This window comes from Megalops cyprinoides, chromosome 1 (genome assembly GCF_013368585.1).
Source record: "Megalops cyprinoides isolate fMegCyp1 chromosome 1, fMegCyp1.pri, whole genome shotgun sequence".
Classification (NCBI taxonomy): domain Eukaryota; kingdom Metazoa; phylum Chordata; class Actinopteri; order Elopiformes; family Megalopidae; genus Megalops; species Megalops cyprinoides.
The window spans coordinates 48,351,464-48,369,459 of NC_050583.1; the positions used below are offsets into that span (position 1 = coordinate 48,351,464).

Here is a 17,996-nt window from a genome sequence, read left to right on the forward strand (position 1 = left end):
CAAGTCTGGTGATCCAGCAAACAAAATGAAACAAAAAAAAATCTACTGGGTGCCACTGTGCAGCCCATCTCCCCTGTGCCCTCCCCATCCCCACCCCTGCCCGCGTCACTCACTCCAGCCGAAGAAGGGGGGCAGGCTCCAGCCCATAGAGTAGGCCCAGGCGGCGGCGAGGATGATCAGAGCGCGGCGGCGTGACATCACTCCGATGGAGGCCAGCGGGCGAGTGATGACGAAGTAACGGTCCAGCGCGATGACTGTCAGCGTGATCATGGAGCAGATACCGAAGAGAGCACCGCAGAAGGCGTACAGCTCACAGCCTGACAGACAGACAAACAGGACAGATGGGACGGACAGACAGACAGGAGAGACAGATAGACAGGTCAGCACATTGTTCCTGGCCCCAGAAGATGCAGGGACTGCTCAAAGTGACAGCAGTTAAGAAGGATGACTAACAATTAGTTTTTTAGTGAAGTTTCATCTAGGTGAGACTTCGTCTGTAAAACGAAGTTTGTGTTTCATATTTTGTGCACTGGTTAAGCAAATCACAATCATATGCATTCAGAAAAGGATGGACATTTCGCCTGGTTTCATACAGTATATCATTTGCACATTTAATATTGCATTCTTTCTTTCTCTTATCACTATGAACCATATGTCTCAATTATTAAAACATTAAAATTTGATTTTATGTTCCAGATAAAAAGTTCTTTGCTGGATTACTGTCCTAGGCTTAAAGGAAAATTTTTCATGGCCTGATTGATTTTTAGATGTGATGTCAGACAGCTGTTAAAATGGTTGAGTGATAGACGTAGAGGGTCAGCTGACTTAACAGCAAACACGTAGCAGCACAAATTCAAGCCATGTGACGTCAGGTCACAAAAGGTTAAAATAAGCATAATGACCTCAGCTTCTGATAATTTGTCATTACGTTATGCATTGTCCCCTTTCCTGGTTGGCTGAAGGAAACACTACATTACCACTGCTTCCATCTAGGAAAAAGTATAGGCAAAATAAAATTAATAATTCATGTGGCCTACAGGCAAACTATGATTGCAATGGAATGTTCCATGATTTCTCTGAAAAGAGGCTGGGAAATGGCAGGGGCAAATACATCAAGCCCAGAACGGGAGAAGAAATCCCTGTTTGCTCATGATGTCTCTTTCTGACAGCACCCTGTAATTACAGGGCGCAGGTAATCAATGCATCACATGGAATTATACATGTGAAGAAGTGGAAACATGCAGTGAGGAAGATTGATGGACGGTATGCATGCATGCATGCGTGTGAGCGTGTGTGTGTGTGTGTATGTGTGTGTGTGTGTGTGTGTATGTGTGTGTGTGTGGGTGTGGGTGACATTCTCTGTTATAATGCACTTCAACATTTGATGCTGAAGAACAATTCCTGATTATTGTGTGCCTAATGAAAATGCTTCCTGTTGTCTGTTGTGTGTGTGTGCGTGTCTGCATTTGTGTATGTGTGTATGTGTGTGTTTTGTATGTGTGTGTGTGTGTGTGTGCGTGTGTGTGTGTGTGTGTGTGTAAGTGTGTGGGTATGCGTGTGCATGTGTGTATGTGTGTATGTGTGTGTTTTGTTTGTGTGTGTGTGTGTGTGTGTGTGTGTGTGTGTGTGTGTGTGTGTGTGCGTGTGCGCATCTGTGCTTGTCCCACCAAACTTGTGGGGTTATTTTCTCGAATGCATACCAAGTGTCCCAGAAAACACATCACTTCACTCTAATTCCGAGCACACCGTATCCAGCTCCTGTCATCAGAGATGCCAGAGACGTGTTTTTTTTCACGTGTTTTTTTCGTGTTTTAATTCATAATTACTTTAAACGCTGGGTTTGGGAGGTCTGATAAATGCGCTTAAGGGAAGTTTCACCTATTCTGCATCTGGGTCACGCGATTTTGCGCTCAGAACCGCAGCTCAGCAAACTCCACAGTAACCTCAGGAAATCCGCCATCGGTGAATGTACGCGTTAAATAAGCGGGAATTACATTCAGGCGAGGCAGAGCGAGGTGTTAGAGAGAAAGGCAGGTGACCCGGAAGCCAAAAGGGGCCCCTGTCCTCGGAGAATCCGACCCGTGGCTGAACGCGCTTCCAGGAAAAAGAGCAGCGGAGGTCAGAGTGGATGATTAAATAAAAAAGAAGCGTTTTAGACATGATCAAAGGCTTATGCATCGCTCAATCAAATGAAGAGAACAAGCTGTGGGGGCGGGGGTGTGTGTGTGTGCTTGGCCTGGTGCTGGCTCTGTAAACAAGTGTCTTCCAAGTACTGGGAAACCATTGATTCAAAATTTTATTAGTTTTATTCATTCTTTTTTTCTCCTCAAGGATTTTTTTTTTTGGTGTATCCACTCTCCTTCAGTCCTGTGGTTCTAGTAGTGCTTCTCCTTCTCATTGCTCAAACCACGTTTGTGTTCACAGGTTAATGACTCGTCTCAATCTTTATCCATCATTCAGAGATGTCATGTGGTATCATTCATTTACAGCAGACATTCATTTACAGTTATGGCAGAGCCACCCTTTTCTCTGTGCCCTCCACCTCCGTCCCTTGTCATCTAGCCCTGCCCATGAGCCCCCAGCCCCACCCCTGCATCCTCCAGCTCCGCCCCTGTGCCCTCCAGTTCTGCCCCTTGTTCCACCCCATGTCGCCATCCTGAAGCAATGTGTGGTTTGAAAGTGGCCTCTCTCTGTTCCCCTCCCTGTGAGCTGAAAGGACCTGCTCCCTGATGTTTGGTGCTGGATGAACGCTGCTCCTGTTAATGGTTCTGCCATTTTGTCTGCCTCTGCACTTTGAGGGAGGAGCAAAAATAAAAATCCCAGTTTTGACAGCTGTTAAAAAGGCCACATTTTTACTAGTGACGCTGTCATCAAGAGACAGTTGCCATACCTTTTCCCTACGGCATCATTTTAACAAAGCAGAACTCAATGGAGCTTGTTCTGGAGCTTTAGAGAATGCCCTGGCTAGAGATCAATGGTCCTCCATCCAGTCCTTTGCTGAAGAGCCAGAACTGCAAGTTCTCTGAGTGCTGCCGAGTGAAGAGGTGTCCGTTAGCCGGGAGAGAAGCGCAGGTCTTTGAAGTCCAGCGGCGTTAACACCGTCGTTAATCTCCGATGACAACCCTCGGCGCAGCATTCCATTATTGAACAAGCATTCGCAGCAAGGTCAGCATCAGAAGAGGCGAAGTTCTTATCACTCAGCTTTCCTTCCTCTGCCTCACCTGGTAATCCTGCAGAACGTCAAAGCTGGCCAGAAGGTGGGCTGTTTTGAGGACTTTTACATTCAGTCGGGTGTTTTGACAGATTAGCATGAGTGAAAGACAGCTGTTCAGTTCAACGTTTCACGACAATCAGTCTGACAAAAAATGACAAAAATGTCTAACAGTATCCCCGAGAACTGTTATGCTATGTTTTTATATTTTATGGTATAAAAAAAAAATCTTCTGTACTAACATGTCTCTATGTTGCAGGTTTTGTTTGCAGATTTCTGTTTTATTGTTGCAGGATATACAGGAGCATGGTACTGTACATAATTAATCTGGATTCCTACTGCGATATTTTGCTTATGAGGTAGTTAGCCAAACCTGATTGATGTACTAATTGTAAGTCGCTTTGGTTTAAAAGCGTCTGCGAAATACCAAATTGTAAATTGTAACAAGACATAGAGATCATGAGAGAGAGACAGATAATGCTACTTAATATCAGTAAGACGTCACTTTTCAGGCAATGACTCTCTATCAAGCTTAGATGGAGAGTTTTCATTGTGTGCAGATGTTGCAGACTTTGTGAGCATTCCTGCAAAAGGAATGTTGAGAGACATCAACTTAATGCAGATGCTGTGCTGACCCACTGACCTTCATATTAAATGAATGTGTGAAACCAATCACAGATGTGTACTGCCAGCTATTTGAAGATCAGTAGATCTCCACAGCAGCTGCTGTGAGCTGCCACCCGTGAGCAAGCAGGAAGTTTGCTCTGCTACTGTGATCACATGTCAAATCACATGATCAGTCTGGGACAACCCCATTGGGTCAAGTGTTGTGATCATTTTCGGAGGGAACCAAGAGAACAGAAGGGAACAAGGAAGAGAAGAAGTATTAGAGATTGAAAGAGAAAGAGAGAAAGGAAAAGTAAAAGGAATGAGAAGAAGCCAGAAGGAGTCCCTGGGTTTTCGAAGGTTACCTTTCTCTCCGAAGATCCACCTCCTGTGCATGCTGGTGATGAAGAAGATGGGCGTCTGGGTTATGCACATGAGGAAGTCGGCGATGGCCAGGTTAATGACGAACATGTTAGCCGGGGTCCTCAGACTGCGGCTCCTGCAAGCATACAAACACACAGGTCATTTACCAGGTGCCTTAATCCAGGATATATGATGTGAAAACATACAAAAAGCACAAATACTGATATAAAGAACATCATATTCAAAAGCAATAGTCATTTGTCACTGAGCCCAGCAAATCTTGCACAGCTATAATACATTGGACAAACATAAAACTACAAGGACTGCAGCTCTCACTCAAACCTTGCCCTGTGAGTAGGGGGTGCCTCTGAGTCTTTACATGTGGGATCGTCCTAAACAGAGACCTGGATTACCCTGTGGTGCTTAAGATAACCTGTTAACATGATCCAAAATGTGTCACACCTGGGCAGTCCTCCACTCATGCTACAAGAATGCCAAATGCAGTGAGCATTACATCTTAATTAATAACCACTGTGCTCTCCACTCATGTTTAAAAATAAACTACACTGCATTTTAAGAAGTGCAAGGGTGTCAATGTGTACAGTCAGTTGGATGAATTAGTCCAGTTAAGCACCCCTTAACTGTATCAATTCACTGGGGTTCCTGTCCAAAGAAATATTGATTTTTATTTTATGTTTTGTTGGTTTTCAGAAATCGTTTTCGGTTTGTGTGACACGGGAGAGTGCCTGACAGGTCTGCCGTGGCGTGGAGAAGGTGAGCTACACTATGTGTGAGAGAGAATCAGAGGTGTCAGTGCATGAGCCTGCCCCACACGCAAGCATGCAGACTCACGCACACACAGACACACACGCAGACTCACACACACAGAGGTGAGAGAGAAGTGAGACAGAAGTTACAGCCCATGAACAGGACAAATCCTGGTTATTCATGGAAAAGCACAAAAAAAAAAGAATAAAGTGAAAGTGTGACATCAGACGAACGGCCACAGAACGTCTGCCATACCTGCAGAAGGCGTAAATGACCAAGAAGTTGCCCACCATCCCAGTGATGCCGACAGCCAGGATGACAGACCCGATGATGTAGTGGGCGTGGTCAGGCACATCCACAGTGGGGAAAGGGCGCCTGGCCTCCTGCACCATCGCTACCTGCAAGCAAATGAAAGAACTGCAATGCATTTCCACACCGAGACAAAGACAACAGAATTTGTGCTTATTTTTGTAATGTCTTTACTAATGACCTGAGCGGATTGATTCCAACCATCTAAGTCATTTATAAGGAAAGACCTGATGAAACAACCAATGAAAACAACTTGTTGTGGGAAGGCAGTCTGAACACAGCACATCACAAAGTTACTACCAAAAATTAAATCTGAGAAAGTAAAAGACAGACAGACATGAACACTGATGTTTCCTCGGCAAAAAAATAAGAGCAAGCCAGTAGAAGTATCAATACCTTTTCTTACCTCTCAGATAAACTGTTTTGGAGATTAGTTCCCTGGGTGACCCTAGGACTGTGCAGAGTGTGTGTTTTGAAACTGGTTTGTCCCAATAAGGTGAACACCCACACGCTGCACTCCAAAGTTTAATCATAATGAAACCTTTCGAGCAGCCAGATCTTGGTCATATTGTCGGCTGTGGTGACGGCTTTCGGTGCTGTAACTGTGTGCAAGAATTTATCTTTTCTAGACTTCATTTCTCATCAGCCTTGCCATTTCTTACCCTCAGCTATCCCAAGTATCTCTGTCGGGGACGACCCCATTTATAAAACATACTAGGAAAAACCCCTCAGGTTCACACGTTTTAAAACCTGGATGTTACATTAGTCAAAGCTTTTAGCAGTGTCAAAGAGGGTTGGAGGTGGGTTGGGGGGGGGGGGTGGCAGGGGAGGGTTTCAGTTTGGATAGAGGGTTCAGCTACCCTTGTAAATACAAAATGGTAACTTTAAAAAACCTCAGAGGTCTGCTTGTAGATCTTTTCCACTACATTGATCTTCCTGTTCCCTGATGAAGCTTGTCGACTCAGTACAGGTCTTGCAGGTGACCGAGGTGATCCTCTTACAGAAACAAAAAGTTGAGGAAAGGGATGAAATGTAGCTAGCCAGCCATGCTGGGAACAAACCAATCAATAATCACATGGTGTAATGGCAGTTTGTAAATTGCATAGTCCTGCAAGCTAGCTATTAGCAAGCAGGCACATTTTGCCATATTACGTTGTTTTACAACACATTTTCCATTATTTTGAAAAGCGAGCAAGGTAACAAATTTCCTTCATATTTCTCTCCTGATGGTCCCTGTAAATTACTGAAGAAGTGTTTATTCAGGAGCCTCAACCTGCCTTTCATTAGCCCCCACGCTAGCTAGCAGTACCACAATAACTACCTAAACAGATGTTGATGCAGCATCATAAAATGGATGAAAACATCCCTCAATGTGAACCTGGATTTGTAGCTGAGGAGGTCTGCTTGAGAAGGTAACCCTCCACTCTGGGGTAATGGCTAAAAAGACGCCTTGGGCCAGCATGTCTGACGCCATCACAAAATTGCCTCTAAGACAGCCGTTTCACTATCATAAAGTTCTCAACATTTCAAAGACAATCTATAACAGTATTGTTGCCAAAAATCTGATTTCTTGGTAGATTTCATTGTCTGATTTGTTTGAGAACTCCTCATAACTCTCTTCTCAAGCTTAAATAAGAAGAATACTGATGACAAAACTCATCAGTTGAACCCCAGATGACCCAGCTGACCCAGGTGACCCAGACACACCTTACCCACCTGCAATAAATCATCGCGCTAAATCCACCTGTACCGTGATGTTCTGTTTACTGCACGCACGCATGACTGCTTATCACTGAAAGGCCAAAGTCACCTCATTTATATAACGAACCTTTTCTCTAAATTTCAGATGGGTTCAGGCATCTCGATCAGATTGATTATGAAGAAAGGCATCCTGGAATTAATGCATTTATAATCCACGGTTCCAGCAGATTTTTCTTTTAATGCTGTCTTTATTGGTGTGGCATTTTAGGGATGTTTACAGGAGATAATTGACAGGTGATTAAAACCATGGCCTCCTCAAACAGAGCAAGGGATCAGGCTGTAGAAACAGGAGCAACAGGATGAGTGAAAAATGGCAAAACAATCATTTACAGCTTTCAGATTCCAGTTCTGTCTCTTCTCCTGTCCTTTCTCTCTCTTTTGTCTTTCTCATCCTTTGTTTTGCCTTTTCTCTCCTCCCTTCTCTCTCTCTCTCCTTCTCTCCCTCTCTTTCTCTGTCTCTCTCTCGCTCTCTCTTGCTCTCTCTCTCTCTCTGTTTCCTCTGTCAGTTTCAGTTTTACCCAGTTCAGGTACCTCTACTGCCATGACAAAGAAACATTTGTGTTGCCAGGGCACAGTCACATGCACCACACACATTGGAAAGCCGATTCAAAAGTCAGGTTCATAAGAAGTTCATGCACAGGAAGTGAAAATACAGCAGGGCTGGCTCCTTTTTCTGGCCCAGAAAACCTCTGACCTGGCCCTTGTCCTTTTGGGGGGGGGGGTCCAAAAGGAGGGTCATTCTCCACCTCCTGGCACATTCTACACACACAGATCCAACTTTAGGGACACAGACACCTCCCCTGTCACCTGGTCAACTCAGGTGACCTGTAAACCCTGTTTAGCAATTCCTTCTTTAAGTTGCTGATATTTCAGAGTGATCTTACAAGCACAGAGTGACCTTACAAGCTCAGAGCAGCCCAGAATAAGATTAGCTCTGCCAAGCTACACTTTGCGCACTTTTTCAAGTTCATATTTACAGTGCAGGAAACTGCTCTCTTGTAGTTTACTCCCATTGTTGTGGCCACTGCTGAAGAACTGCACAACAACAGCAACCAATTAAACAAATCTTTCATTCTCAAAAGGACCTATTATCACCAAAGCAATGGGGGCGGGGCACATGCATCATTTGTCCCTCCCTCATCGAGAGGAAGTTGTCCATTAAGAGCTTTGCTGCTGAGTAAGGAAGCACTGTCGCAATGAATGTAGTGCATTTATATCACACCTTTGCAGGGACCCCACAGTGTTGGCCATGGAGGTGGGGTGACTCGCTTTGGCCACCACCACTGACTAACACCTGGGTAATGCATGGCAGCCATTTTGAACCTGCATGCCTGCCAAGCATCAGTTTGAGATGGAGAGCGAGGAAAGTTAGCCAGTTAAACTGGGGGGGTGCTTAGACTGAGCCATCTTGGGAGACCCTGACTGGGAATTTTGCCAGGTCACCAGGGGAACCCGCTTTTGTGAGAAGAACCACTGGCACCTTGTTTTTTTATTTCATCCAATGGAGAGAAATTCAGTTAAAGGAAAGTGTCGGAGACAGGAAACAATGTGTGCACTGAGAGAGACATGTGCGGCTGCAGTGGGACCAGGTTGCAGCCACAGAACAAAAGCCTTTATAAAGGAAATCACCTGTCTCTCTTCCCGGGAGACACCTCTGCCGTGGAACCAATGCTAAACCTAGAGTGCCGTGTTCATCTCAAGTGCCACCGGGGCAGCCAGTGTCCACCTGCAAGGCCACGCAGGTAAATAAAAAATATCAGAGTGAAATTTATGCCCTCACACCTCTGCTGTGCAGTGCTTCTGGACCACAGCGTTAGCCTTGATTGAGGATTGTAGCAAATATAATGTTGCCTGTATATGACAGGTCAATATTGGCACTGGGATGGACAGTAATAAAGGTAATGAATCAGTGTCTCCCGCATGTGGAAGCATTGAGCTGAAAGTCGCAGACCTCCTCAAAACAAGTTCCCCCGACCTTATGCGCCCTCGATTTTTACTGGCTTCAGCACCAGGCAGACGGAGAATAAATGCTATTTGACATGAAACGGGTTTATGTGCTGGAGCTCGGAGCTGAGCCACAGGTCTTTCACAAACAATAACAATAAACTGCCCTGACAAGCTAATGTGTAAAGACTGAACTCTGCTTAATGCGGTGCTCAGAGATATTCCTGTGAAAACAGAAAAAACATACTACTTTTGAGGTGGTGCATCCAGAGATTCATGTGTGAAGACCATACACCCCTTGAGATGGTCCAGAGATATTTATGTGTAAATACTACATAAACCTTCAGGTTCTGTACAGAAAAATTAATGTATAAAGATCACATGTCACATGACATGGTACACAGGGTGAAACCACACAGCCAACCTGCTGCCTCACAGACAATTTCAGGAGCAGCTCCACACCCTAATAGCCAAATTCAGCTTTTGTGCCCACAGGTCAGCAGTGGCTCCTTTCCCCTTTGGTGGGCAGGTTGCTGCTGAAAAGGCATGTGTTTTATTCTTTCATTGGGTAGTTTTCCCTCACTAAGTGGTTATGCTCTTTTAAAAGTGGCCTCCAGGCTTCACAGACTACTGTACCATGCTCATGTGAGTTGGAGGACCACAGCCAGATATCTTTGCTGTGGAAGATAGACAGTGCTTTGTCATGACTGTCAGCCATTGAATATGAGTGAAAGGCCTTTTAATACTGTACTGTGTACAGTATTAAATATATTATTAATATTGTACTGTGGTGTAACCAAGGTCAGCTAATGTGGTGAATCAGTGCGCAAATGACAGTGAGGATGTGTAAGAACATGGTCACATGACTGCCTGTGATTTCCTGATTGGTCCCTCTGCCTATAAGCGCTGAAAAACCACAATGACCTCTTTTCTTTGATACCTTGCATTGACATTTTCTTTTACCATGAATGAACATGAGGCATGATGTGTGGGTGAATGTTGGCACATAGGGCAGGGGTTGTCATATACTGGCAGTGTAGCATAGTGGTAAGTAGCAGGACTCATAACCAAAAGATTGACTGCTCGATTCTCCACTGGGGCACTGCTGTTATACCCTTTGGCAAGGTACTTAACCCAGAATTTCGTCAGTAAATATCCAGCTGTGTAAATGGATAGAATGTAAAACAAAATTGCAACCTATGTATGTAGCTCTGGGTAAGAGCATCTGCTAAATGCCATTAATGTAATGTAATATACCGTCACTAAGACACTCTGGTGGTAAAATTGCTGTTGTGATGTTGTGAGAACCTTAAGAACCAGCTGCAACCACGCGGGCATGTGACTGAGTACTCCCTTGATGTGCCTATTCTAATACAATGAAGGCTTGGGCAGTAGCCTGTACTCACTGCCATTGCACAGCAGTTTTTAATCTTGAAGTCAATGCCAAGCAGAGCTGGGACCAGTGGGATTAGGGTGAGCCGGCATATGGGATCGCACTGCTCATGATGACCAGTGATCCATTGCGGATTTATCCAGATCCCATGTAATGTGAATCTGAGGTATCTGTGACGCAAGAGGAAGTGTGGCTCAGGATATGTTTTATTTTTCCTTCTTTGTTTTTCCTGAGCCAGAACCATAGACACAGATGCACTACAATGGACATCCCTCTTGAAAAAAACAACATCTGTTAATATGCAAGGTCATAAGGCCATAGAGAACCAGTCTCATCTACTAAGCCTATGATGAAAGTTCCCTTATAGGTTTTACTGAGAGAAGTTGAGTGTTTTAGAACATGAGGCTGTACATGTGTTCATTCATTTGGGACGTGCCACACTGGAAGAGATAACTCAATGCAGATCAATGGCACATTTCACAAAGGTGGCTTTAATTACATTTTGTTCAGTTTATTTGTGTCAGCCAGACAGATAGCCTGACTCTCACTGGCTATCTAACACCATTTCATGACAGCTGACATGATCCAGCTGACTCAGGCGTGGTTTGTTAAATAAATCACATGTGCATTCATGCTATGCCTATTAAAGGACACATAGAAAACACCAATCAACACCTGGCACAAACGGGGCTTGAATGGATGGTAATGAAAAGAGGCCAGACTCCTCCACACCAAGTATAACAGAAAATTCAAAGAGAGATAAAAGAAAGTCAGAGCATACTTCAAAATGTGACAAAAAAACAAGCACACAGTGGCAGTCTAAAGGATGTTTGTCATCCTGGACGTGTTGCCATGGTAGCATGCCTGGCTAGTTGTAAGCTTTGGTTTCATGAGTTGTCTGAAAATATTCACTCATTAATCCTGCATCATAAAACACTCCCACGATCAGTGAATCCAATCTAGTAGCTCTATATCTATGGTTGAAACATCTGCAAATGCATTCTGTTATCCTGCAACTATCTGAGGGTTTCTAATGGTTACTCTCACTGTTGCAGAGAAACATGTAGTACTTCTGTGTGTGCATTGGGGGGAGGAATCGGTTTACCCAGCTCTTAAAATTTGTTTATCACCAGGAAAGGAAAAATCCTCTGCGGGTGTGTTCTGCTGAAGAAATTGACTCTCTCAGTTAGTGAACTGGAACTGTGTGCAATCAAATATCCCGTCGGAGATGAATTATTGGAGTGTGACTGATAGAACAGCCTTGTGGAAGGTTTGGGGATGTTATCCTCGCAAAATCGCAACAAACTCAAGGGTCCCCGAGCACAAGGTTTACAAGATGAGTCGAGATGGGAGAAGAATGTTTCTAGCCTTTAAAAAAAAACAGAGATGGTTTCATGTTTATCAATCGGACATCGAAGGGAAAGGCAAAGAGAGATCTGCAGCTAAGGGCTTGCTCCTGTGCTAAGACTAGCGCTCTTCCGTAGATCAGGTGCTTTTGGTCACAGGTGAGGCATTGCACCCACTGTAGGCCTCAGTGAGTCAGCAGAGGAGCTGAGGGAGGATAGCTCCATTTCCTACAGGAGGCTGTTGAGCTGAGAGCAAAGCAATCCCTCCCCACCCTCAGCCTCCGCTAATGTTGGCTTGGCAATATGTACATATGTAGCATGGTGGTAATGAGCAGGGCTGCTTCAGTTCCCCAGTGGAGCATTGCTCTTGTACCCTGCGCCAAGGATGTATCCCAGAATTGCCTCAGTAAATACCCAGCTGTATAAATGAGTAATGTAAAAACTGTAACATATGTAAGTCGCTCTGGATAAGAGCGTCTGCTAAATGTACAGTGGTCCCCCCTTATCCGAGGTTTCACTTTCCGTGGTTTCAGTTACCCGTGGTCAACCGCGGTCTGAAAACATTAAATGGAAAATTCCAGAAATAAACAATTCATACGTTTTAAATTGTGCACCGTTCTGAGTAGCGTGATTAAATCTCGTGCCATCCCACCCGGGACATGAATCATCCCTTTGTCCAGCGTATCCACACTGTATACGCTACCCGCCCATTAATCACTTAGTAGCCGTCTTGGTATATATAGGGCTTTAGGCATCTGCTGGGGGTCTTGGTACATATCCCTCGTGGATAAGGGGGGACTAGTGTAATGCAATGTACAGAAAAAGCAAAATCCATTTCATGGCTACACACTTCAAGGGGGATCCAATAATAAATATATCTGTACGTACACAGAGTTTTATCATTAAGGGGGAAAAACTGGCTTTTGTGTTTATTTTGCCCTGACATCTTTTATTTTCTCCTGGAGGACTCTGCTCATCGGACTGAGGATTCTCTCATCCTGTTTTTGTATTTCCGTCTTCCTGCTTCTGCACAGGAGGAACATCATATTAAAGGCTTCTGCATTTTTTTCCTTTTTATTCATTAGAACATCACTTAAAAAAATAATAATCCTGATTTTTCTTTTTCTGGCAGCGGTTCTCGGGAACTGACCGGCATGGCCAATTCTGGGTAGTCTCTGGTTGTTGGGGCTCGCCACCCGACAGACAGGGTCAGCGGGGGGGGGGTGTGTTGGGGGTACTGGTGCAGCACACTATGTGATCCTGGGAGTGCAGGCGCGTGTGCTAAAACTGGCAAAAACACTCCCCCAGGAGGAACAGCACGCAACAGATTCTTCTGGCTAAAAGGTCCAGTCAGACGCATTCCAACCCCCCATCCCCTTGCCTCTCTCTAACTGATGTTCCTGGAGACGTAACAGAGGATGATGAGATGCAGTTTTGACATTTTTTGTTCCTGTGAAAGGGGGGGTACAGAGAGGATGGTCCAAGAGGTGTGGCAGTGTGCCCAGGCCTCTTTCTGTCAGAGTCTTGGCACTCTGAACTGTACCATGCAAGTTCAAGCAAAAGCTCTATCAGCAAAATTTCCAGTTGCCAGTTCAGATACTCAGGTGGGGAAGTGCTGTTGAACCCTTGGGCAAGGTTCTTAACCTGAATTGCGTAAGTAATTACACAATGGTATAAATGGATAATGTAAAAAAATTGAAAGCCCTGTAAGTCAGTGTGGATAAGAATATCCATTAAGCAACTGTGACTGTAACATAATGTAATGAAATGTATGCATGACTCATCATCTTTTCTGTATGCAGAGGAAGCTCAGTCTTCCAGCCAGTCTCTGTGATTGATGGATACCGCTGTTGGTGAAGACAGGGACACACTGAAATGAGACCAGACCTGACTGTGGGTTGACCCTGATGGTGGACAGGAAGTCAATGCAATTTCCCTCGGAGACACAGACAGGTTCCATCCTTGTCTTCCTAACAAACTGAAATAACTAACAGCGTGGCCTCCCACCTCTTCCCCTAAACCCTATCTCATGCTGTCTCTCTGTGCAAATTTCAACAGTGCTCTAAGCTATGTTTGGCCTTCTCTCTTCCTCTCTCTCCCTCTCTCTCTCTATCTCTCTTATGCACTCTCTCTCTAAAGAATGCGTAACACATAGGAATACATAGAACAGACATAAAGGGCAACACTGTATATATAACACTAACAAGACTGCGTTGACACACAGAAAAGAATCGATTTCTACAACTCGTTTCTCATTAAATTACATCAGTTGCCTTGTAGACGCTCTCACCCACAGACACAGCTGGATATTTACTAAGATAATTCAGGTTAAGGACCTTGCCAGAGGGGAACAACAGAGGTGTTCTATCGGGAAATCGAACCAAAAACCTTTGGCTTACAAATACAGCTCCCCCCTACTTCATTATAGCAAGTCATCATCACCAGAGCCCAAAGACTGAACACTTTAGCCTCAAACCAGAAGCCTTTAGGTTACTAGTGCTGCTATCCTGCTTCGTACCACTACACCACACTGCTGCCTTGCTCCTTACACTACACCACACTGCTGCTCCTTACCACTGCTACCCCGTCTTTGAAGCCCAGGAGTTTTCAAAAGGCACCTTTTTTGTTTAGTTTCCTCCCAGGACTCAGTGATTGAATGGCAGGGTGTGCTATGTTACGGTTGATGGTGGATCAGCAGGGGGTGGAGGGAGAGACGCATTGTATGAGTCTGCACTGATGGGGAGAGATTGTTTCAATCTAGAGGGCTACTCCTGCAAAACAGAGGACTACTCAATTCCTGGATATGTTATGATTGGCAAGGAAATGGACTGACTGCATGATATCACTTTTCTGTACCTTGTTAATATCCTTTTTGGCATAAGGGTACCCAGAATGCCTTTGGTGCCACTGGTGACATGGGTCAGAGGTAAAAACGTTTTTAAAAAATTATTTACAATAAATTGTAAGTTATGAGTATACACATGCACCCTCTCTGGCTGAGAACAAAGCAGAGGAGAGAAAGATAGGAAACAGAAAGGAAGGGAAAGAGCAAAATGAACAGAAAGAGAGAGAGGAAGAATACTGGAGAGGATGCAAGAGAGAGGGATGGAGTGAGGCAAAGCCAGAGGTAGACAGAATAAGAAGGGAGGAGAGAAAGCAACAAAGCAAAACCATGTGAGGGAAAGGATGCACTGGAGAGAGAGAGAGAGAGAAAGAAAGCACAAGTATAGGACAAAATGGAGAGAGAGAGAGATAGAGAGAGATAGCACAAGTATAGGACAAAATGGAGAGAGAGAGAGATAGAGAGAGATAGCACAAGTATAGACAAAATGAAGAGAGAGAGAGAGATAGAGAGAGATAGCACAAATCAAATTAGGTCATGGCGAGGGAAGGAATACTACTATCAGATTGGTACAAAATACATTCTGTACATAAACTGTGTAAGCTCCTACTACCTGCATCTCAGATGTTGAAAACCAAGCAAAGCTAAAGCAACCATTTAATTAGCCAAATGAAGAGTGTGATAGAAGCATCTGCTTGGAGCACTGCCTGAGGCTGTTGTGTCTGTACTGTGAATTACTGGTGCTCATCCTTGAGGCAAAATTCACATATGAGCAAAGGCAGTAATTAAAAATGACTGAATTCTCATTTTAGAGGCTTAGGGGATTTTTCTTCCATTAACTCAGCGTAATCAACAGTCACTATTAATCTGACAATTTAAAATATTTTGTACACACATCTAATTATATTGTCCTAGTTAAGTGTTACCAATTAACTTTGCCTCATTTGTCTATTGCTCCCAACTGCAAATGTTACCAATGCTGGGCTTTTGGTTGAACCAGCTCTTTCCAGATCTACAGTGGGAAAAGTGTATAATGAGCCAGCCTGGTTCCAGCTCTGCAGTGGGAAAGGGGTACAATGAGCCCATTATTTCACCTCTACAGCTGAAAATGGAGTACACTATCAAAATTGGGTAAGCCTGTAAGTTTGTTGTGCGAGTTTCCCTACCAACTGTAAACAAGGGTGAATCAAAGAGGATAGATAGTGGTCTATCACTGGTTCTGTACTCAGCAGGTGGGGTCTCAAAAGCACTTGGGCAGAAAGGGGCGGGGCTGTAGCGGAGCAAGCAGGGGGGCAGAGGGTGCGGCTGCCCCGGGCCCTTCCAAATGGGCCCACCTTGGGCCCAATCTGCCTGACTGAACATGCATTTTTGTTGTTTAGTTTAATATTTTGAATAAAGTTTGTTTGTGTGTCTTGATTGCTGCAAAAAAATAAAAAGTCAGACTGAGGGCGTAATGGTTTCAACTGACCCCTAGCTAAGTTTCTTGCCGCGATATTTATTTTGAATGAGCAGACACAATAGAGTTACAGAAAACTTTATTCCCTGTCCAGTATCCTTGTATAAGTGTACAAACAGAAAAATTACGCCCTCTTTGAGTCCCAAAGTATAAGAGCTAGGCGATCGCCGGCTGTCTCGTTTCATTTCACATCGCCGTCACTGCTGATGGAGCCACGGTATTTAAAAATGGTCTCACGCAATGAGGTGTGCTGAAATAGTGTGAACTTTTGAAATAGGTGCGCTGAACTTTTGTGCTGAAATAGCACACCTCATTGTAATCCGCATTTCTCTCCATTCCACCCTTCCGTCTCTGTAAGTTTCCCCTTGGATCTATCTTGCATCGCCATACAGCCTATAATAGGCTGTATAAGGGCCCATTACAGGTCCTTGCCCCCTCTGCAATGAGCCATCAGGTCCGCCCCTGGGCGGGGGGGTTTAGTAGTTTGGTTGAGATAAGCAGCCATCTAAATCCCAAGGGCTCAACAATCAGATCCCAGGGTCAAGCGATCTTGGAGGTCAGTCATCGCTGATCTGAAATCGAACGCCCTGTGCATGGACTTCGGATGTGGGGGAGCAGACAGACGCCTTCGGCTGTCTGCTGAAAATAGCGGGGCAGGAGGAGGTCAGAGCCAGCATGCGCAGCTGCCCCGCAGAGGGGGGGGGGGGGGGGGGGGCTCGAAACCCTCGCTCCTGGTGCTAAACATCAGGTGGGTGGCAGAGAGGGCTCCTAGAGAAGGCTCAGGCACTAGGACATGCTGCTCTCCTGGTTAGAAAACACACTTCAGCGAATGTAGGGGATTATCACAAGATCAATACTCAGTCTAGATCTGTATCTGTGCACTAGCTGTGCTGTCATACTAATGATAATTGAAAATTGTCTATATACTTGTGTGTGTGTGTGTGTGTATGATAGCAGCAAGTTACTTTTCTTTATTTCATATTATTCCTTTTTGCATATTTATATACTTCTAGTTGATTTTAATTCAGGGTAAGCACCACCACAGTAAGTGAAATGTACTTACTAAAAGCACCATGTAAATAAAATCTACTCTTTTCATTTTGTAGGCAGGCATGTTGATGAGCAGAGACAGGCTGATTGGCTTGTTCTCCTCCTTACCATGTTCTTATGTGCTTACGAGCTCGGATGAGCGCGGGATAAAGCTCCTTGGCTGATTACACACATGAGAATCATTTCTCCTCTCCAAAGAATCCTCTTTTTTACCGTCCAGACACGGCTGTCGGGCCAAAGATGTTTATCTCTCAGATACAGTGTCCAGACTCCTCTGCCATGCCGAAGAAATGGAAAAGAGCTCACACAGAGCGGGCTGGCTGTGACCTGTAACCTACCCTCAGGGGCCTCTAGTCCACAGCCTTTCAGATCATCTGCATCTCTTTCAGTTAGTCCAAGGCTCCAACAGCCCCACTGGATGCCGTGCCCTGTACCAGTTTTACTGTAAATAAAGACTTACAGTGATAGCAGTCCAGCAGTTTTTTTTTCCAGATTCTCTTATCGCAGAACTGGATGAAGACCAGCCCAACACTCTGACAGCACTGCCTCCCATGAGAGCCTGCAGAACTTAAATGGACTCAAAGGCATTATCTTCATGGGACACATTACCAACTCCAACGAACGCATGATCCAAAGTGACCCACTTAGACCACCAGAGACTCCTCCATCCCACTCTCTCTGAAAGCCGGGACAGGAATATTGCTTTTTTATAGCAGCTACACATCATTCAAGGTCCACTGAGTTTTTTTTTTTTAATCATCGTTTTATAAGATGAAAGTCTTGTTATGGAGAATTTAGACAAGGGAGTAGATCTATCCCCTCCACCCCCCACACTTTTCCAGATATGAGGAATGGTATTACGGTTTGGGCACATTCACTTAAAAGGAAAGTCAACAGTGGTCCAGCAAGGCTGCACTCTCATTTAATTAGTTTTGTTAATCTGGATG

At 44.6% G+C, this 17,996-nt stretch overlaps 1 protein-coding gene across 1 annotated transcript in view; it reads right to left on the reverse strand.

Moving 5' to 3' along the window:
* LOC118785991 (melanopsin-A-like) overlaps window positions 1-17,996 on the reverse strand; it is a 37,764-nt gene that overhangs the window by 10,685 nt on the left and 9,083 nt on the right. Inside the window, exons 2-4 of the mRNA XM_036540986.1 lie at window positions 5,204-5,346; window positions 4,183-4,316; window positions 114-317 (exon numbers count right to left, since the gene is read on the reverse strand). Of these exons, the coding sequence (XP_036396879.1) occupies window positions 114-317; window positions 4,183-4,316; window positions 5,204-5,346 (481 nt within the window). The remainder of the gene's footprint in view (window positions 1-113; window positions 318-4,182; window positions 4,317-5,203; window positions 5,347-17,996) is intronic.